The sequence below is a fragment of the Zootermopsis nevadensis genome, unplaced genomic scaffold, assembly GCF_977971745.1.
Source record: "Zootermopsis nevadensis isolate Lab colony 2312 unplaced genomic scaffold, Znev_1.0 Znev_ptg000011l, whole genome shotgun sequence".
Taxonomy (NCBI): domain Eukaryota; kingdom Metazoa; phylum Arthropoda; class Insecta; order Blattodea; family Termopsidae; genus Zootermopsis; species Zootermopsis nevadensis.
Window position 1 is genome coordinate 4193816 of NW_028259143.1, and position 22361 is coordinate 4216176.

At 35.9% G+C, this 22361-nt stretch overlaps 1 protein-coding gene across 1 annotated transcript in view; it reads left to right on the forward strand.

Moving 5' to 3' along the window:
• The window catches only part of Msp300 (Muscle-specific protein 300 kDa), a 134845-nt gene that overhangs the window by 13866 nt on the left and 98618 nt on the right, over positions 1–22361 (forward strand). The window contains exons 3-24 of the mRNA XM_087347119.1: positions 8618–8713; positions 9067–9150; positions 10304–10396; positions 12180–12370; positions 13012–13288; positions 13650–13778; positions 13998–14144; positions 14672–14836; positions 14965–15135; positions 15246–15447; positions 15906–16123; positions 16721–16861; positions 17418–17582; positions 17791–17920; positions 18367–18560; positions 18991–19173; positions 19834–19968; positions 20215–20349; positions 20460–20621; positions 21207–21427; positions 21826–21934; positions 22110–22334. Of these exons, the coding sequence (XP_087203245.1) occupies positions 8618–8713; positions 9067–9150; positions 10304–10396; positions 12180–12370; positions 13012–13288; positions 13650–13778; positions 13998–14144; positions 14672–14836; positions 14965–15135; positions 15246–15447; positions 15906–16123; positions 16721–16861; positions 17418–17582; positions 17791–17920; positions 18367–18560; positions 18991–19173; positions 19834–19968; positions 20215–20349; positions 20460–20621; positions 21207–21427; positions 21826–21934; positions 22110–22334 (3573 nt within the window). The remainder of the gene's footprint in view (positions 1–8617; positions 8714–9066; positions 9151–10303; positions 10397–12179; positions 12371–13011; positions 13289–13649; positions 13779–13997; positions 14145–14671; positions 14837–14964; positions 15136–15245; positions 15448–15905; positions 16124–16720; positions 16862–17417; positions 17583–17790; positions 17921–18366; positions 18561–18990; positions 19174–19833; positions 19969–20214; positions 20350–20459; positions 20622–21206; positions 21428–21825; positions 21935–22109; positions 22335–22361) is intronic.

Consider the following 22361-nt stretch of genomic DNA (forward strand, 5'->3'; position numbering starts at 1 on the left):
CTGTTGGTCACTGTGTACCCTGCACCAATGTTGTTGAAACTTGAAAACTCACGATTTTCTCCACATTCAAAAATATTTCTTCCTCTTAAGCAAAATTGGAAGAATAAGAAAACGAGCTGAGTCGCCACTTTTCGTGAAATACGTTAAGGGAGTGTTAATATTTTATATAAATGGAAATTTTCCGATTATTATAAATACTCTTTGAAAGCATGCGAGCCTAAATATTAATGAAAGATGTCGAAAAATAGCCATTTTAATACCCTTCTTTAATAGGTGGCCTTCGGGCTGAAACGATTTGTGGCATGTGTTATTTGCAAAGGAGAAATATAATATTCCCTTATTTTTAAAGGAAGGAAAGGGATATTCCATTCAAACTGGAATTGATTTCTAATATCCGTCCTGATTTTTGGTGGACATGAATCTAGGAATCAGTGACTCACTGGTAAAGCCATTAGAGTATGCACAATACAAACCTTGAACTTAATAAAATCTATGGAATGTGATTTCTGGCTTGTCTTTAGGCCTACGTAATATACTCGAAATTTCCATCGGCTTCTATTTATTTCGGTAAATAAATAAATTGTTAATATGAGTAAATAATCATAGCAGCACGTGTGACGATCGTACTGATGCTGGAGGCAGCAAGGACCTATGAAACATTTGTAAAATTTTACCAGATTACACGGCTCTACAACCCAGAACACAGCCATCTTTATAATCGCCGTAAGAACTTTATCTGGTGCTGAGGAGAACGGCTATGTGGGTCCAAGAGTTAGGAAGCAAAACAGACTTGAGAAAATTTTATATTAAAAAAACTTAATAATTTGTAATTTTCACAAAATAATGTTTCGGCGTCCAAGAGGCGGGAAATGAAATGCACGTACAAAATTCTAACCAGGAGAATCTTTAAATTTCTTAAGTAAAGAGATCATTTGATAGACCTAGGTGTAAATGGGAAGATAATATTAAAATCGTTCTTAAATAGTGTCTGAGGATGAAGGCTGGTCGTATCGGGATCGTGTATTTAATAAATATTGGGGAATTTTTTGAGCAACGAACGACTTAGTTTCAGAGAAACGGATTCTGCTCCATTGAGTGTTGTGGATACAAAATAACTTTAACATGCGCAAGACTGACAAGCAATTTATAGCGTTGTTCTGCACACGTGTTTTTCAACATGAACGCCACAGAATTTCCTGGAATTGTTTATTGCGTTATGTTAATGTTGCTTACGCTCATTAACAATGGATTCATTGCAAGGCATCGACACGTTTTCTTTAGTGCTTAACTGAAACATGAGCAAATGGACTTCCGAAGTTCGATTCCAGGCAGAGTCACACCCGATCTGGGGCCGATCTTCATTGATTAAGCACAGGGATAACTTTACCAGCGGTCGTTTTTTATATTTCAACATGTAGTGGTGTTAAACTTCCTTATTTGTTGTCTGTTCGTTGATTAGCCGAATAAGGATCGAGTGTTGATAAGAATATCTGCGCCTTGGAGTTGGTGTTAATGTAAGGCGTTCGTTTCAGTTCTAATAATTAACACTGTGACAATATCCGAAGGTTACGCGCAGTTTAACACCCAGGCTTGTACTACAGGGAGCTAATTTTCTGAGGCCTTAGTTATCGGCACAGAAGATATCAGATTATAGAGGCGATACATCATTTAGTATCAAAATATCGATACACATACGTCCAGACAGATGACTGTCGTTATACGCTGTGGTCGAGTATTTACGAATCCCGCGCACATCGAAAACGCGTAAAACGGAACATATATAACATCCCCGTGGATTTTTTTTTTGAGTGATACTGAATTTTTAATCCCTGGAGTCAAAATTGTGGGGGTAAGTTAGTAAAATTGCGCTTGCAAATGAGTGGGCCTACGCGACAGCTTTTAACCGTGGCCGCGAATAGGATATTGATACTTCTCTTGATGTTGAAATAAAACAGCGGATAAGGAAACTGTGTTTTTGCAAGAGTCACATGTATTTCGATTCCGTTTTGTCCTTTCCTGTTACCAAATTCTACACCGCAAACGTTTGCTGGTTCGAACCCTGTGGTGATTAATTGGCAACTAGATCTGTTTATACAAATGGTCGCTGCTGGACGCGATCCTGAGCTATGTTCATCTCCCCCATCCTAATGATCTGTCTCCGTAGATGAGTATTGAGGTGTCTTTCCATTTCTTTACCGAACTTGTAATTGGATGTTTCTCAAGAGGTTTCTTCAGCTCTATTCTGCCTCCTTGATCTTCCCGAATTTAGCAATATACCCTGCCGATCTGTCTTATAGATTTCACCGTCTTCAACGCTGTCCACGCGACTCGTTTTAATCGCGAAGCTATCTTTAAGTCACTTACCTCCGTCTAGAATCCCTGAGTTCAGTTACCAGACAAGTACAACAGGTTGTGTAGCTTTTCTGACACGTTGCCATGAATTTGCATTCCGTGTTGTAAGTAGGCAGTGCACGTTGCTTTTCAGAGATGAGTCTAGAGTCCCTCCTTCTTTTTATTACCTGCTCGACCAACCGCGATTCTCAAATGCGGGTTTCTCAAGGTCGCCCACCACTTATTCAAGTGATAAAACAAGTAAGTATAAAAGTCCATTTAAGGCTTCAGGAGGAACCTAAGTCTCCATCACAGGATTTTCAGAACATCTTGTTCCAACGCCGATACGATTATACGCTGTCTGCTAAACACGTAGGAGACGAAAATAAAACACTTGTTGGAACGGATGAAGACGGCTTAGTTTAGCATCATTCGGGAAATCTTTAAACAGTTTTACAAGTAAAGTGATATGTGAAAATTTTACTGATTAATAAAAAAAATCACCCATTCCTGTTCGTGTTGGTCCCGAACCATAATCTATACATCAGATGATTCCTAAGTTTGATGCCAAACTTTATGCTAATATTTTATTTTCTTGAATTTTATGTTGGAGAATTTTTACAGGAAATTGTCGAAGTGGCTCAGTTTTTATTCAGATGGACAATTTTAATTAATGTCCTACATAAGAGCGTAAATACTTCTTTAGCTCTGTTGAGCGCCCAAGTTTTACGTCTGGAGGATAGGTGTGATTCGAGTGAGGGACTCGGGTTTTGGTTTTTTGGCAGACTGTCTTATAGAGTATGTTTGGATTTGCAGTCGTCTTTTTAAGATGCAAATTTAGCCGGCTATTCTATGCTGCCTAATAAATTGCAAGTTTCTATCCCGATATCACCCTTCATTCCCAATCTCATCAACACTGGCAAAGTGAAAATTGCAGGTCTGATGCTAGTTCAACCAGGGAGTACGACAGATTGGATTTCTCGCCTCTTACCACATTTTTTACCTGCTGATGAAAGCAGGATCCATCTTTCTAAACTTTGTAATTTTATGAAGTTATAACTTTGACGATGGACAAATGCCAAAATAAAAATTTTACACGTTACAACGCACCATATTCAGAAACCTTCAATCGAAGACGATTTCTGCACGTTCACTTCATAATGAAGTCGCTAATTAACTCAGCTGCTATGGATGGATCTGAGTAGGCGTACAGAAACTCATATGAAGCTGTCAATGTGACAAGTACACATCTATCTCTCTCTCTCTCGCTTATTTATTTAATTGATAGAGTCACGTATTGAATGGTATTTTGACATTCGGTTTATTTTTGGTACTTCAGATTTTATGTTCGTGTTTTACTAAAATAGCTGAATGATTAAAGAATTTTAAGCCGTGTGTTGAACATATACTTTGATCAACTCTGACCGTCCTAAACGTAAATAAAATATCCACCGCACGTAGGCGTGATGACGTTTCCTTTGTGAATTGTTTGAAGGAACTGGAGAAAATGAAACAGTTCACCGATTGCTCCAGGCTCTTGGACGATCGGTTGCCACTCAGGACTCCAATTTGTAAGGTATCTGGTTTAGATCTCGGCCCGGAGGCCGGTTATCCCGACTGAGAGTTATAGTGATTGTCCTCCGTCCCTCCTGGAAAGTGTGGGGATAATATTGTCGAATTATGGTATGACTGCTTCTTTCAGTATTATTTCTAATTTATTATTCACTTTTTATTAAGTCTATCATTCTATACTATAGACTTCAATTTCCGGGGTTTGAGATTACCATTATCCGAAAGGCCTCAGATGATAGGGCGTATAATTTTACTTGATGACGGAAGCAGATCCATCTCCGACACATGTTTCTTAGAGGTTGGTGTGTAAAGGTGGCGACTGACTTGTAACATTTGCCTGTAATGTAACGTGTTACAAATCGAGCATTACACAAGTGAAGACAGCGAACGGAGCCGCTCGATGCGAGCCGCTCACGCTCGCGGGCGCTCCATCGTGTTGTCGGTTTTTTCGCGAATCCCTTTGAGTGTTACATTACAAGTCAGTCAGTCAGTCGAGCGGCGTCGTAACGAGCATTCACGAGTTCTTTAGATAAGAGTAGCGTATTAAATGAAACAAAGATAACACAACCTCCACGTCCGACATATTGAATGAAATGAATGGAGCACACATGAGCACAGTCGAGCCGAGCGTTCAAAACGAGCATTCGATACGCCTCACCAGTTGTGGTGTAATGTAACATGCTCGCCGCGAATGTTACATTACAAGTAAATGTTACAAGTCAGTCGCCACCTTAAGAAAAAACAAAATATCAAAAAATGATTTTAATGTAGTGCTCTGTTAAAGTGTTGCGATGGATATTTTATACAATCACAGAACATCACGTGATAAATAACAAAGAAACTTGAGTCTAATCTGATTCCTGCCTTGCTGTTGTTTGTTGTTAAACGAACTAAAATAATCTCACCTTTTCCTTGGGTAAATGAATGTCCGATTAGTCTTTTGTAAGTTGTCTGGGCGTAATTGGTAATTAATGACATGCTACAAAGGAACGCCATAGTTGGGAATTTAATTTACGTAACATTTGTCTTTTTCGAAAATATAGGTTAGGAAATTCAACCGAAAGCCTCAGTTGACCCTGACGTTACTTAAAGAGAACACATTTCCATGTCGTGCCTTTCTGAAGCCGTCGTGTGGGTAATTTTAACAAGAACCGTAGGCTTATTTCATGTGCCTTACCAGATCCTTTGTTTTGTTCCGATGAATTTATGTTATTTTTCTGTGTCCTGAGAAGAGAATTTCAACAGGATACACGGGGCAGAGTACTGCTTGAGAAGCCAGTACTTCTCTTAGCTAGTCAAGAAATTATGAAACCGTAAGGTCCATATCGTAATCACAAAAGCCTGCCATCGGTCTCTGACCTGAGACAGATTAATACGTTTCACATTCTCCTGCTTTGTTTCGTAACATCCATTTCAATATTATCTTCCTATCTACGCCCAGGTATTCAGGCTTTCCATCCCAAATTTTGTGTAGTACATGCCCCGCCCATCTCACCCTAATTAATTTGGTCGTCACAATATTATTTGGCGAAGTGCACAGATTATGGGAATTTCACTTGCCGTACTGTAATGTGATTATTTTGGTTGTAATGTTAAATACCGTCTGGTTCTATCGATATAGTGTATATATCGATATGCTGTAGGGCAGTGGTATTCAACCTTTTTTGTTCGCGTACCCCCAGATATAATTTATCTTCAACTTTGTACCCTCAAATTTGTTGGTGTATAATTCAAGTTATACATAATATATAAGCTACAACTAAAATAAATTAAATAAATTACATTATTGATTATTCAATGTTTATCATAAAATAATATATATTTTTTTTAAATTTCATGTACCCCCTAAGATGTCTTCGCGTACCCCAGATTGAAACCACTGTTGTAGGATGTGTTCCTTGACAACTCCCTGTTTGTAACGGCTTTGTCCCCAGTTATTTTTACGGGTGTGTGCAGAATGTGCACGTTTGCCTTTGTTCATTGATTTTCTCGAACACTTCAGTTTTCTTTTTATGGGTTGTTATGTGATTAATGTTAACAACATAGCTTAATGTTATAAAATAGTGAGGTTTAAGAAGTTTGGATGGGCAGGGAATTTGGCTAGAATGGAGACAAGGGGTGTACAGAGTTTTGGGTCAGGTAACATCTTGGAAAACAGACATTTTGAAGACCGAAAGGAAGGTGGGAGGAAAACATTAAGTTGGATTTAACAGAGAAGGTAAGAAGCAGATAAAACTGGCTCAGGGTTGTGACCTACGATATTGGTCATACTGAATCTTCGTGTTTTAGGCACGGTGACTAACACAGATTTAAACATAAAATGTGTGTGCATCAGAATTTCAGATACGTATGTTTATGACATTGACATTGATACATTTCTCTCACATTTTTGTTAATTGGAAGGTGAGTGCAGTTTGTAAAGTCGGTCTTGTTAGTTCGGAAAAACAGACGATGACAAAATAGCGAATCGATTCTGATTGTTCTCTCAAAAGCAGGCCCGGACACGCTGGCGTGTTCTGACTCAGAAATGAGACGCGAAATCTTTTATACACGTGATAGGAATTCCTGAATGGGGCATCAGAACAGCGCAAGGTCTCCACCATTATGTAACACCTCTAGAAATGGCCTATGTAGTCTCAGAGTGGGATTCATACGAACGTTAACTTCCAGGTCTGGGGGTTGATAAACCACGGGGCCTAACAGATAAGCCTTGTCCTCTTTCCCCTCTTTTTTAAACCTAAGACAGAAGTAGAATCCAGCTTTCGAAACGTCGTGGTTTTATTGTTTTATAAGTTAGACGATGGATGAAGTCCAACACAACAAATTAACATATTAAACACGCCATCGTCAGAACTTTGAGTCTTTCGTGTCTGAAAGTTGGAAACCATCAACAAATCTTACTTTACTGCATAATGACTTTTTTTTTCGGGAAGAAATTGGCCCTAGATTTACTTCCCTCGCCAAATACTTCCTCAGGGGTAAGTTACGTCAAGACAAGTCATGGCGAAGTGCGTGTGAACAACGAGTAATTAAAATTAACTTTGTTATGCAATGTAACAGACAGACACAAGCAAAACTCCTATCGCCCTTTTGTCTGCTTTGTATCCAAGGCAAAGTTAATAATTACCAAGTGAGAACTACTCCGTAGGGCACAGAGCAGTTTTTAAATTCAAAATTAAAATAGCGTGTTATTCATGGCGTTACTGCAAAGGCAGGATGAGATAAACAATAACGACTTCTAACTCAGGGAACCGGACGTTTCAGTATACTGGATTAGCTCTGCTGCTTTGAATTAGGGAGGTCCCAGTGTGGGATATCATTTATATGTCTTCTATATTTAACAAATGCATCGGAAATTGTTGCTGAAGTACAGTGCAGTCTGATAGTGGTATCGGCTGTGCTCAGGTTAGATTCGAAAGTCCGTGGTATCAGATCTGTATGTGGTCTTTCCACAGTGTAAGGGGGATTGTGTAATGTCCGAATTTCGATGAAGTTTCTTATTGGTGACCTACAATAAAGAGGATATTTATTTTTGTTTTGTGTTGCCCTTGTTCTTTCCGATTTTCGGAATAAGAACTGCTCGTCGTAAAAAAATTGGTTCGTCATAAAATATCGATCTCTTCTTTTCTGGATAATTATTTTAAAAAAATTTTTGATCTGATAAATATTTAACGGAATATGGGGGAAATAATTTCTGGAGGTGTGTAATATGATGTTGGTAGCTTTACATCAAGGGACATCAAATCCCAGCGAGTAGCAAAGGACGTCATTAAAACGTAGTCTATTGTCAATATTTGGTGCAATGTAATCCTTTTATTTACCATGTTAGGGACGCAGCATTGATCGAATCTCGTACCGTGTAGTTGCTAAGGCAGTGTTTATTTCGGAACGTAGACCATAAGATGAAAAGGAATGCAAGGGAAGAACCAGATGACGTCGGCAATAGCGTTAAGCCTACATTCCCATTCCGAAAGCAACTCTCTTGTTGATATGGAAATGCTGGTGCCACAGCTGTGCCTTAGTTGGATCTATTGTTCAAGTAGAACCATGTTTCTTTCAGTAACCTCGTCTTGTAAAAAGTTGGTTGTGCGGTTACGTGGTTCAAATTTAGGCTGCAATTTCGGACCGAGATTATGTATCTGGCGGTGAATCATAAGCGTATCCCATTTCAGAGTGGGTAGAACAAGATTTTTTTCCAACCTGTGGTTGTTATGTTCTTGGAAGTCTTTATATAAATGCTTGTAGCAAATTGTTCTCTTCAGAAATGCCACACTTTGAAAATGAAGGTAAACGGTATTATCGCTTGAAGTGACAAGTTTTGATAAAGCAGATATTTGTTGAAATAAATTATCACAGACACAAAACAAGTGGATTTGTGCCCCACATATTTTCCAAATGTGTTCTTTGCTGCTTTACATACTTCATTGACCTGAATGATCATTTGAATCCATTGTTGCAAATACAAATCTTCTGCTACAAAGCTAGCTAATCGAAGTACATTGCATGGTATATTATTATTATATTCATGGCATCAAAGTATTTCAATTTCCACTTATAGGTGTGAATTACGTATAAGTAGATTCCGGTTAATATTCATTGTAAAGAAACTGAAGACTTCATACAGATAAACATGTTACGTAAAGTAAAACGTTTCACGTAAGGCATTTATGATGGTTGATTACATTGAGAGTTGTCATTGTTTTCTTCCTTGCAGCGAGTTCCACCGCTTCGGATAGATGACTTGATTGATGACTTGAAGGACGGAACTAAGCTGCTTGCCTTGCTTGAAGTCTTGTCAGGTGAAAAGTTGGTGAGTTAACAGATAAAGAACTGCATCACAGCCATTCGTTTGTTCAGATACTAGTGTATTATGTACTGTGGATTTCAGCGTGAAATCTATAATAGCGCAGTATTCTTTCCCATTTTGACACGTTGGCAGAAATGATGCCATTTGTTGCACACATCCCGTGACTCTTTGCTGAGCGCAGTGTATTGAATTTCACAATATCAATTTCCGTAGCCATTCACCCTTTTAAAGAAATTTTAAATAAATCAAAGCCCTTGTTAAACCACTGATATCGGTATTCAGAGTACTAGCTCTGCTAAATATATTATGTTACGCATTCTGTCCGCAGCTCACTATTTATATCATCTTTATTTCAGCCAGTCGAAAGGGGACGCAACTTAAAGCGGCCACACTTTCTTAGTAATGCCAACACTGCCTTGCAGTTCCTACAGAGCAAAAAGGTACACTCCGTTACATATAAATCAATTTCATTTTATTACCATGTCATACCATACACAGTGTTGCGCGCGTGCGTGAGCGTGCGCGCGCATTCTAACACACAAAGAAACAGGATGCCCTAGAAAGATGTATACACACATTCGGGGAATGAAATAAACACATTTTAATATTCTAAACCATTACATACGTCTGCATTGTCACTTGGTAATTTCGTGGCACAGTTGACAGCAATGAGTAACTGACCGACAAGTGGCCATTAAATTTGCTGCTGGGATAGATGAAGTGTTGCTGGCTTTGTGCTGTACGCCCTATTTATCGGTCGGGAAAAGTTTTGTAAAAATGGGCCATGATATCACGATGGTGATGTTGGAGGGTTGCCTCATTTTATTGATACATGCCCTCATCTCCATACAGTTGACAAATATAATGTGTATACATATTTTTGGGATAGGCACAAGAGCATGGATGTAGCCATGGATGGAAGGGAACTGGTGATTGTCAATCTTTTGTATTCTTTGTCCAACTGAGCATTTTGTCCTAAAAATTGTTGCATATTAACATACAATATTTATATTATTTTAATATTTACAGTTTCCACCTGTAGATGTAAATATATTAATGGGAGAATGGTATGTTCTAGACTGAAAAGTTAATATCATTGTTTAATATTTAATTTCTTTTAAATTATTTCATCCACATTTTTAATATGTTACGTCTGGCATAAGAAACTTTCACATCCCACCAGTTGAGTAGCACTGCACACAAGACAGTGAATTTTAACCTCAAACACAGGAAGATTTTAGGTGGTGGAAGTGTAAAGCAAAGACAAGAAGGTATTTTATCACAAAATAATACCCAAAATCAGATAAAACCTGTTTCAGTTTACCAAAATCTGAAACCAGAGAATGTCCAGATGAAGTGTGCTGAATGGGTTATGATAGTACAATTAATTATGCAGCAAACACGCTGATAGGGAAGGAAATTATTTTGACATCTAATAAGTTATATAAGCAATGTGAACCAGGTGGTTAAAGTATCATAAATTGCTGAATTCCAGTTCTGTTTACAGCTCAGATCAGTAATTTTAAAATGTATGTTTCTAAAGAAACATGGAGGAAAAATTAAATGATGAAATCTACTTAAAAAAATTTTCAGATTAAACTTGTCAATATCAACTCTTCTGATCTGGTGGATGGCAGACCACCAGTTGTGTTGGGTCTTATCTGGACCATTATCCTTTACTTCCAGGTATGTTTTTACATATGGATGTATTTTATAATGCGCATGTATTTCTTTCAGTTATTCCATTAAACAGAATTTTGTGAAGAGAAATGATTCAACATTTTTCATTAATCTTGTGTTTGGACAGTTAGTGAAATTAATTTTACTTTGCTTAGGTTTGGCTCACTTCATTTCAGTTTAGTCAAGTTAAGTTACATTCAGTTCAATTCAGTTCTTTATTTTGTATGATGCATCAACAGCCAAAAGGCCTATTCTAGATACAGAACAAGAAGCTCGTGAATATAACCAAAATAACGATAAACAGATTGTAATAAAATTACGTAATTATGCAGTAAATTTGAATGTGAATATCCATATGATGATCTATTGAACGAAAGACATTAATTTAATAATTCATGCTGTCAACACAAGTTGAAGTCAAATGCTGTGACCATTTTTATAAAATAGTTTTCACGGTAAAGAGTTTTAACCTCTGATTTACATGTTGGTGAGTGAGTAGTGACCATTAAACTAGCTCTGGATGCACAAGAATATAAATATGCTTATTACTAGTTAATATAACTTATATAAAAGACATTTCATTTTTTTCCAACGCAAGCTACGATACAAGGAATTTAAGGGGGTGAGTTTGTGATTGTCTTGTGTTTTTTTTTTGTATGATGTTTTACAACACTAAACTATTTATGGTGCACAAAACTTTTATTTGTTTGTAAAACATCTTTATAGCAAAGTAAATAAAGAAGAGGTTACATAAAATTATTTGTGTATTTTACAGTTCAGTCGTAAACACTCCTGTTTCATATTTGGCAGATCTTGGGTTGCAATTTCACCTTGGAGACCAGTTATCTTTACTGAGGCTTTTCATAGTTTTTCTCAGTTCTTCCTGGCACTGGAATAATACCTTAAAATATGTTATGGCTTGTGGCCTGTACGTCCTTTTCCAATTCATCATTTATAATTGTCTTATCATTCTTTGCATAATAATATATGCAACTGAACATCATCAAATAATGCAAAAATCAATCAACAAGGCACTTAACCCCCTCCTTGAAAAGAAGATTGACAGGCAGAGGAAAAACAGAGAAGGAACCTGAAATGACAGTAAAGATAGCATTTAATGGATGTTTTACAACTTTAATTTGACATCATCTATATTTACCATCAGATTAATTTCTAATTCTAAATATTTGAACATTTCCTGTCAGCTCTGTTGTGAAAGTTACTCAGAAACAATTAATCATAGATTTAGAATAATTTTACACAACAAATCTCTCCATAAGAAAGGTGCCGATAAAGAAAATTCTGTGTCCTAGTTTGATTTGATTGTGAAGAGGTGGATTGAATTAAACTGACTCTGGTTAGGATTTAATGGCAGTCCTTTGTGAGTATGTTACTGAATTTTCTATGACGAATGTCAATTACTTTAAATTTAAGCTATTACTTCATTTTTTATGCGTGTCATTCAAAGGTTAAATCTCAGATAGTAAAGCAAACAAGAGAATGGTGCATTATTTACAGTATCAGTCCATTTTGTGAACAATTTCAAGCTAGTGGTTATTTCAAAATTATTTGCCAAGTCAGAAACACAGAATGAATTCAAATGAGGGAAACTTGCAAGTACAGCAAGTTATAATTTGATTATAGGATTTAATTTGAATATATGTTCTTTTTGATATTACAAAACTAGAGATATATACTCTAATTTGGACATGCAGACACGTTTAAGTCACATTTTAAAGGTTACTGGAATAGTGACATTCTTATATCATATTTTTATTTACCGACATAGATTGAAGAAAACACACGAGCACTTGAATCTTTGGGTCACACATTTGGTGGGAGTGCCAGCAGTCTGGAGAGCCTGGGTGCACGCTCATCTGAAGGGGCAGTGGTTGAGGGAAAGAAGAAAGAGCCAGATGAAAGGAGGAGACAGGGTGCTAGGAGAGCAATGCTGCAATGGGTCACCAACGCGCTCCCAAAGTAAGACAGTTGTGTCTTCAAATATGAAGATAAATACCCTTACTTTTTGACTATAAATAGTTTTATACAACCTTGATTCAAATATGAATTAAAAATGATCAAATTATGTAATATTTACACTGCACATTTAAATTGTTGTATGGCCTTGAAATCAAGTTGCAGGACATGAAAAATATTCCTGATTTAGAAATTGTGTGTCATTTTATCAGATCTCTTGTCCATTGTCCATTATGTTGATTAATTATATTGCTAGATGCTGAATAAACTGTACTGAAAGATATAGCACAGCAAAACATCATCCACCTACATATTTTCAGTCGGCATGAAATTTGTTGCTTTGTTACAGGAACTGATAATGATGAAGATGTATTTTATAAGTGATTAGATTTTTAAAATATAACATTATGTTAATGAAAGGGCTAACACTGTTGTGTCTGATCTAACATCTTTAGAGTGGAGGTCAACATGAAATGAACAGTTATATTTAGACATAATTATGTCTACTTAATGTATTTGAATATGCATATTGAAACTGGTCCACGTACGTAATGGACTAATACAAACTCATTTTTAAATATTTGTGTTGATATTTTCTCTTAACAGACTTTTTCTCCTGAAAATAAATGTTGATATCTTTATAGGGATCTTGGTATTGAAGTACGAGATTTTGGCGGTAGTTGGCGTGATGGTACTGCATTCCTTGCCATTATTGATGCCATCAAGTCTGATTTAATAAACTTGTCAGCAATGCGTCAGGCATCTAACAAGACGCGTCTAGAAACAGCTTTCAGCGTGGCCGAGAGGGAACTCGGCATTGCACGACTTCTCGACGCAGAGGATGTCGATGTGCCCCAGCCTGATGAGAAGTCGATCATGACATATGTTGCTCAGTTCCTGCACAAATATCCTGAACCTAGGGTAGGTTCTGTGATGTTAAGTAATTGGATCTTAGAAGGACTTAGTCACAAGCAGATTTTAAATATTCACATTCTCTGTTTGTAAATTCTGTGTTTGATTTTATTATGAGACACATTGTGGTTTATTGAATACAGTTTGTAATTATTAGATGAGTATTATCGTGTAAGATTTGAGGTTTTCACGACGGTGAGTATGAAGATTTTTGTCTTCTGGGTCGTTGCGCTGTGTAGTCTGGTCGATGTTAACCAACGTTTCAGAGGTCATACTGCCTCCGTCATCAGGGCGATGAACAACAACCCAGAAGACAGAAATCTTCATTAAATTTTGTATTAGTGACTGTATATATGTCATTTAATTACAGGCTGCTGATGGCTCAAGTACTTTAGCTGCAATTGAAGCTGAATATAATGAACTCATATCATGGCTGCTGAAGAAGACTCAATACCTGGAACATCTCCAGCAAACTAACTCTTTGTCCAAGGTTTACTCTGTAAGTATGTCTGTCAGTTTATTGCAAAAGAAACTTATAGGCCTGCTGTAAACAAGCATGTTTTATGAATGATGTATTTTTTTAGTAAGTCTTATTTTACCAACAGATATTTAGAGTATAAATATGAAATAATGAACATTTAGAATTAAAATTCTGTGAAGATTAAAATTTAGAATGTGTAAAGTGAAGAAAATGAAATATTATCTGTTAATTGTGCAGGATTACGTAACATTCAAGAGTGAAGTTGATGAAAAGGCAAAAGTGTATGGGAAACTGAAGAGAGTGATTGAGTCGCAAAGCATGGTCAGCATTACTGTAGAGTCCTGGCAAGAAATTGAGAGGCTATGGACTAAACTAGAAGCACAGGTAAGATTTTTGTTTTTTTGCTAGAATATAATAATAACAATGAAATAACCATTAATTTAAGTTATTTTATCCAGTGTTTTGCACAGGTGGAAGATTAAGTGGTGATGTGGCTGATTATTTGGAAGGTATTCAGGTCAGATATGAACAGGAGATACTTGCTGTATGAACAGACATTTCTGTGGTTTTCCTGAGTTCCTCCAGAATTGTGTCTAGAAACAGACCACAACCTCTTTGCCCCAACAATTTTTAGTTCATCATCTAGTCATTATACCATTTCATTTAATGCAGTTGATGTAGTGTCATTAAGCAATATGCAGTATGTGGTACACATCAACAACACAAATGCCAACTTTTGGATCATTTCCTGTGTCATAAAAAAAGTTTTATCTTTGCATAAACAGGATGCAAGAGAGAAAAGGTAGTATTAATTTAGGCCGTAGAAAGTCTCGCTATGATCTGTATGTGTTATGAAAAAAATATTTCTGTATGAGCTGTGTATGTTACTGAATATTATGTAATTCTTACAGCTTCGCCACTGGCTGTGGCTACTGGACTCAGGACTGCCTGGTGATCTTGGCCAGGTAGGAGAGTGGCTAGGACGGGCCGAGGCTCTCTTAACCTCTGATGATATACCTACTATAATGAATGAGGAGACTGCCAGTATTATCAGCAGGAAACTGGAGGAACATAAGGTAAAATCCCACTCTTAAATGCACAATAAGTTAGAGTTGTGGTTGGTTGCTCTTTCTTTAGTACTTCTGCTCTTCCGTTAACAAAAAGAAAGATTGATTAAATATAAGTTTACTTTCTTAACTTACAGGTTTTCTTTGCTGACCTACTGGCCATTCAGACCAACTTCCAAAAAAATAAATTGTCCCAGAATGCCACGGATGCTCCTGCAGAGCAACTAGAAAACATAACGCAACGATTGGAAACGATCGGACCGAAAGCTGCTCAGCGTAGAGTCGGACTCAAATTTCTTGAACATAAGGTGCTCTTACTGCTATTGCTGCCACTGCCTGGCATTACTGATGTCCCATTGAAGCTCATAGTTTTCATTTAGTGTTCTTCATATATAGTAAATTTAAAATTATTTTGCAGTGCTGCCTGATTGCATTCCTGCACTTGACAGAGACCAAACTGCGGGGATGGACGGTGAAATATGGGCGAGAAGATAAAGTACAGCAGTTGCTAGAGCAGTATCGAAACTTTGTATCTCGAAATCGAATTTTCCAAGAATTCAATAAGGCTTATATTGACATGCAGAAAGTGGTAGAGGAGTACAAGAAAGAAGGCAATGTTGGTAAGTTGGTAACATTTGTATTAGTATGGATCAGAATATCTGCTAGATTGGTCATGCTTCTGTTTGATGGACTGTGTTAGTGTTTGTACTATATGCTGGTTACTTTGAGATCAGTCAGTTATTTAGGAGTACAAATATGTGTTTATATACAAAATACATGGTTAAGTAAAGTTCAACATGAGATTTTGTAAGATTTGGAAAAATTCTTGCTGTAATGGGTACTCATACAAATTATCATATTTTTAATGATTTTTCTCAATACCTCTAGGAAAATATTGAGATAATTCTTTAAATTAGGCCATGACCACTTCCTTCCATGTTGTTTCCAATTCATTACTTGTTAATCATCCTATCACTGTATGGTTTGAGTTACTGACAGTGTTGTTAATGATCTACAAATAAATATGTATAAATTTCTTATCACTATCAGATAATTGAATATGCAACATGTATTTCAGATCATCGTGAAAGCATAAATATTGATCGTTTTATGCGAGAAACTGGTGAACGCTGGAAAAATGTGTCAATGGAACTACGGTGTGTGCAGAGTATGTTAGAAGAAGTAGTTTCATACTGGCGGAGATGGAACAACTTGGCTGATGAATTTGAGTCTTGGCTTGACCGAGCCTACGGAATGCTTGATTTGCCAGAAGAAGACAAAATGGAATACTTTCAGGTTATATATCAGTACTCTAGAGTAACACAAGAACTGTTCATATCTGTCAAAATATCTTTTGCTAAATTAATCTGTGTATGATTAGATTTATTAATTAACTGTTACTTTATTCCAGTAATGTAGTTCTTTAATTTTATGTTTTTTTATCTCACTGCAGTTCAATCTGACTTCCTCTCATCTGGTGTAGAAAATTGTCTTGTTCTGGTTAACTATAAGGAAAAGGATTAGGGATGTTTGTTTTTTAGTTATAGCTGTAGATTTAAAAACAGAATTTCAGCTTATTTTCTTTGTAGATCTGTTAATCCTTACAGTCATACCCATAATACTGTTTTCTAAATGATAATGTAGTTATATGTAAGTTGTGTCTCATTAAAATAACAAACAGTGAATCTGTTATCTCATTTCATGTAACTGGATTTACCGGTTATTAAGTATCAAGTAATTGTTGACTACGTGAAAACCAGATAAAATATTTGAGCTACATGTGTGCATAATCAAAAATAGTGTAATGTGTTTAACTTTGAGCTTTTGTGATTATCGGACTCATTTAAAGAAGAGACGTAATTGTAATGCCTAATATTTACATTCTGTTTTCAGGATGTGAGTGTGTGGAAGGACAAATTCCAACTACTGGGAGACACTGTCAGTTTCCTGATTGCCACCTGTGAAGATCAAGTAGCACATGAACTGAAGGAGAGGTATCTTAGGATCTCTGTCCGATGGGAAGACCTCTTTCAGGTATGTTAACTGGATAACTTTTGAAGAGAAAAGACAAAATGTCAGCTTCTCTGTTGGATTCCTGACCACGCTTAAATTGGTTTTAGGCAGTAATGAAAATTTAAAAAAAGCCAAGGTTATGTTTAAACCTCTTAAAAATTAAAGAACATAAGCAAATGTCATATTTCACAAAATTATTTTCTGTGATTGGAGTACTCGGAATGAACCTTTGTTTGAATACGTTTATGTTAATTTTAGACTTTCCATTCTTAAAAATTGTCCACAATTTTCATGCAAATGTTTTGATAGAAATAAAAATTACATTCATAAAAATATTCAGAGCTGATTAAATCTAGGGAATCTGTTCAGTTTGAATGTTTTACTTTTTTCTCCTGTCAAAAAAGTATGGATTAAAGTGCACAAATATATAATTTAATTTTTTTTAATAGATTTTGAAACTTGGTCTCTTATCCTAATTGAGAGCAGGTGCTGAGGAGAATATTTGTAATTTCTAATATTGTCAGAGTCTGTAGTCTATGTGTTCTATGGTATTTCTCAATGTTCCTCATCATTTCAGCATGTGAAGCAGTATATACACGCAGGAGATTTGCTTAGGCATCGCAAGGACTATCGTGCTGGAATTGAACGCCTGCAACATTGGCTGAGGAATGCAGAATCAGTTCTTTCATCCTCACAGCTCAGTTCCACAGAGAGAATAAAACTTTATGGTGAACAATTACAGGTATTTAACATATAAAATTCTTTTGTTTTTAGTACTTTAACTGGTGCATTTTAACTTTTGTCAAGTCTATGGCGTGGTTTACACATTCTGTTTGCAATGAATCACAATAGCGTCCTGTTAATCCAATAAATAACCTTATAGTTAAAGTCTGTCTGGCAGTCCCATTTGCTGTACTGAACAAAAATTAAAAAAGGTACAATTTTTTCAGCAATTACAAAATGAAGTTGAAAGCATAGAAGATCTCTTCAAACACGTCAGCAAGAAATTCCAGGCTATGATTCAAGATCTTTCAAGAGATGAGGTGGACCGAATCATGAATACACTCAAAAAGGAGAAAGGTAAACAGTTTTATTCAAGTTCATAAATTTCTTTCTTTGAAGAAAGTTGTGTTTGGCAATGGCACACAGTTTTCATTAAATAAATTGTTAAGAATTTTCAAAAATTCACGATCAGTATTTAGAACGATTTGGAAGGTTAATTCAGGTGAGAAAATTTTTAGATGAAATCTAAGAACATAAAAAATAAAATATGACACACAACCAATAAAATGTCTACCATATTTTACTCGAGTGAACACAACATAATATAAGTGACGTGTGTTCAGTAACCCCCACTAAAGTTTAATGTTTGATTTTGCATCATACCGTTTAGACACAGAATTTTTTACCCATGATAAGTTTAGAATTCTCATCAAAACTGTAAGTTTCCAAATTACATAAAATGTGTTTTACTTGAGCATCAGTATGTTGTGTGAGAGATTGAAAAATTACATTCAACATTTCAGAGGCACTGGTAAGAGTACGGGCTCTCATTCCCATGCAGTTACATCTGTTCCACCAAATCCTGGTCCAGCAAGAATCACTTGAAGCTGGCCAGATTGAAATAGGACATTGGCTGGATGAGGCTGAGGCTGTCTTAGCCTCACATTCACTAGCAGGAGGAAAGGAGCCTGTACAAGCCCTGCTGGATAAGCATAAGGTAGAGCTGTGTTCTGTTTCGTTGTCATGAAAAGTTTTCACTCAAAAAATGTTATTTCATTACAGTTTTATTCTCCCTTGGATACTCAGTTTATTACTTTTCTATGACTGACACTAACATCACATAAATATGTGTTACAATTAGGCACTTTACTGCTTGAAGCAATGTTGTTGTACTGTGTACCATGTATAAATAAAATATGAATAATGAACCTTTGGATTCCATAAAAAGTCAAGAATTTCTTGACTAGCTAAGTGATTATTAGCTGCTCAAAAAATGCTGCGCTCCTCAAGTTAGTGCTACATAACAACAAAGTTAGTGATCAACGTTTAAAAATTAAAATATTTCTAGCAGTACGCTATCCACGTTGCTTAAAAATCAGTTGAGGGTGAATGGACTGAAGAGATAATCTGACATTATTTTGTTACAGACATTCTTCTCCAGAACACTGTACTATAAGTCAATGTTGGAAAGTAAAAACAAAGTGTTCCAGAGCATTGTGAAGTCGGTAGACCACAGTGAAGGCATCGACACTGGTGACTTCAGATTAAGGATGGCACAGCTGAATGAGAGGTTTATCAGGGTTAACCAGCTGGCTCAGCAGTGGGAACTGGTGGGTCATTAACTATTGTACTGATCCAGTAATGACAAAGTTATCTTTTCATCTGCAGATCTTCATACCTATTCATGGTTTTTGAAGAGGTCTCAGCCTTTTAGGTTTTGTTAGATAGAATGCATGTTATGTGCCCAAAATATATCAACTTTTCCTTCATTTTATAATATTGATATTGTTAGGTGAAAAGTAAAAACAAGAAATCACACTGTTTAATGTTTTATCATTTTCTAGTAATTACTCCATATACTGATCTCAAAATTGGTCCCTTAAACAAATATTGCCTTCTTTCATACAATTATAAAAATAAAAAAATATTAAAAATATAAGTAATATATACATTCAATGTGGTGTATGATTTGAAATTCTGTGAACTGTTTCTTTAAAAAAAATGTTCTGGATTCTATATACAGTTGTTGTCTATCACATTTTTTGTCAGTATAACAACAATCATTTTTGAAGAAGACTGTTTAAAATTAAGTATATAAATGATATCATATGATATTTGCTTGTTTAACAGCTCAGAATTTTAATATCATTATATTGCTTTAAAGTTATTTTGATTCTGCCAGAGTTTGGAATACTTTTTTTAAAGGCAATTTTGCTTTGTTCTGTTGTGTGTTAATAATTTACATGTTATAATGATATACTATTTTATAGAAACTTCAAGAGGCTATCCGTTGCTGGCATAATTTCTGGGAGGCTGAACGCATCATCACCGAGTGGCTGCAGAAAGCAAAGAAACTGATTTCTGAGAAGCATATAGACACAAAGCAGACTGTAGAATCTCATAAAGTGAGTGGTTTAGCTTTATTTCAGTCTCCAACTTGGATAAATCATCCAAGAAGCGTAGTTTTTACTGTCTTTGTGAAGTGCCATTGACAGGTGTGGTCATTTCTGTACCACGTGATAACTTGGTTTACTTGTATCTTATCTTATTTTTAAAGTAGTTAAGTGCACATTGGTCACTAGGCAAGTTTTAATATGAATTGTTCTTGTTCATTCTTTGATGAATGATATTGTTATTAATATTATTTTCAGAACTTCTTTGAGAAGGTCAATGAGAAGTGGATTCAAGACTTAGTAAACTCAGCACAGGATTTAAGAAACTGTCTTCCACATGAACAGCATCCTCCAGTAGATGCTGCTGTTGAGAAACTTCAAGCTAAATGGAAGGTAAAATGTATTACTGAAACATATTAATTTGTCATGTTGGCTTATTTTCCTATGCGTGAAGATAATTTGTCGTAAATATGACACATGATATTGAGCTATTCTGTTTTTAGGAAGTTTTATCCTTTGCACCTCTTCACCTGATGAGGCTGGAATTCCGGCTGGACGAGGCTGCATTCAGCCAGTACCTGAAAGATATAGAAAAAGAAATTCATTCTGAACAGCAGGCATTTAATAAACATGAAGATGTTGAAGCTATCCTGGCTAGAAACAGGGTGAGAAATGTTTGTATTGCATACTGATTCACAGTCACCTTGAAATATATATTTCCTAAATCAAGGCTGTTTTCAGAATCTTGTTGTTTATTATGTATAATACTGAATTCATACTAATTAATCATGTAGATAAGCAGTCTTAATAAGGTGTCAGCAAGTCAGTATCACTTGCATGATTCATCTATTTCTGATTGTCTTTATCCCCTTTTGCACATGTTTGTATTAGTTAATTAGTGGAATGTCTGTTCATAAGTTTGAACCTTCATTTTTTTTTTTGGGGGGGGGGGGTGTCAACCAACAACAACCCTGTTGGTATGAAAACCAGTTGACAGATGGTAATCTGACTCCATTTTTCTGTGCATATGATATGTGACTCAGACAATGGACAGTGTCCACCACAATCATGATATTTATATTTTTATTTGTTTTAAATATAAGCCTAACCTAACCCACAAATTTTATTTTTGTGTGTCAGTAATAGTGTCCTTATATTCCATTCTCCTGAATATGCATATTTACTGCCAAATATTACTTTTTAAGTTTCCACTATGAATGGTAATAATTTCTCTTATTGTTTCTATACAGGAGTTCTTTGTAGAGCGCATCGTGGTTTCGGAAGTGGAGCGGTGTCTAGAGAACATGGGTAAAATCAGTAATAGTTTTAATCAGTGGGATCCACATGACTCATCCTTGCGAGAAGCTCACAGTAGGGCTGTGACACAGTGGGAAGTTACATCCCAGAAAATTAATACCATCTCACAGCAACTTCAGCAGATTCCTACACTGTGGAAGAACTACCAACAAAAGTAAGTGTACAGTGTGCAGTTACATACTCATTTCTTCAAACTGAAGTGAATTATGTATTTCTCAGTACATTAAATATAGATGTACTAAATTGACTAATGTTTTCCATAATATACAGCCAGAAGAGTTCAGTGTCAAATTTTTCATTATGTATTTTATTTAGTCAATTTAGTGTAATAATGGATATTGACAAACACTGATTTCAAGATTTATGTGCAGTTTAAATAAGTAACTTTGGGGTATTTAAGAATTCAACTTTAATTAAAACTTTTTAAAGAGTAAGGCTAGCAAAAATAGTGTTTGAAACTTTGGTTTAATGCTTGAAAAAATTATTCCAAATTTCTGTTATGAAAACAATTATATGATGATGTATCTTATAGTATTTTCTTTTCCATTTCAGATTTTTGGAAATGGTACAATGGATGGATGTAGTGGATGTTAGTCTCCTGAACATAATGAAAGAAGTTAACACTCTTGAGGAATTTGAAAACGAAAGGGCTGTGTTCCAGGTCTGTTTAACCAGTGTCCTGTAAGATATTGCGTTAATTGGTTAAATAAAGTGTAAATGGTAACTGATGATTGATGATATGTGGAAGGGAAATGATGGCTGTGGACTAGATATTGAGTGCCATTGAATAATTATACACACGTATTCAGAAACAGATTTGTTTTTCTCTTTTACAGGGAATCTGTTGTGAAGTAGATGCAAAGAGGGAGGACATGAAGTGGTTGGTACAAACTCTGGACTCACTTGTATCGTACTGTTCAGATGAGGAGTCACTAGCCGAGCAGAAAAAATTAGAACAGCTCATTATCCGATATAAGAATCTCATCCCAACAATAGAACTCACCATGGTGAAAACTGATGTCCACTATAAGTGTTATACTTACCGAAAAGAAGTGAGGGAGGTATGTAGGAAGTCACAAATAAATATA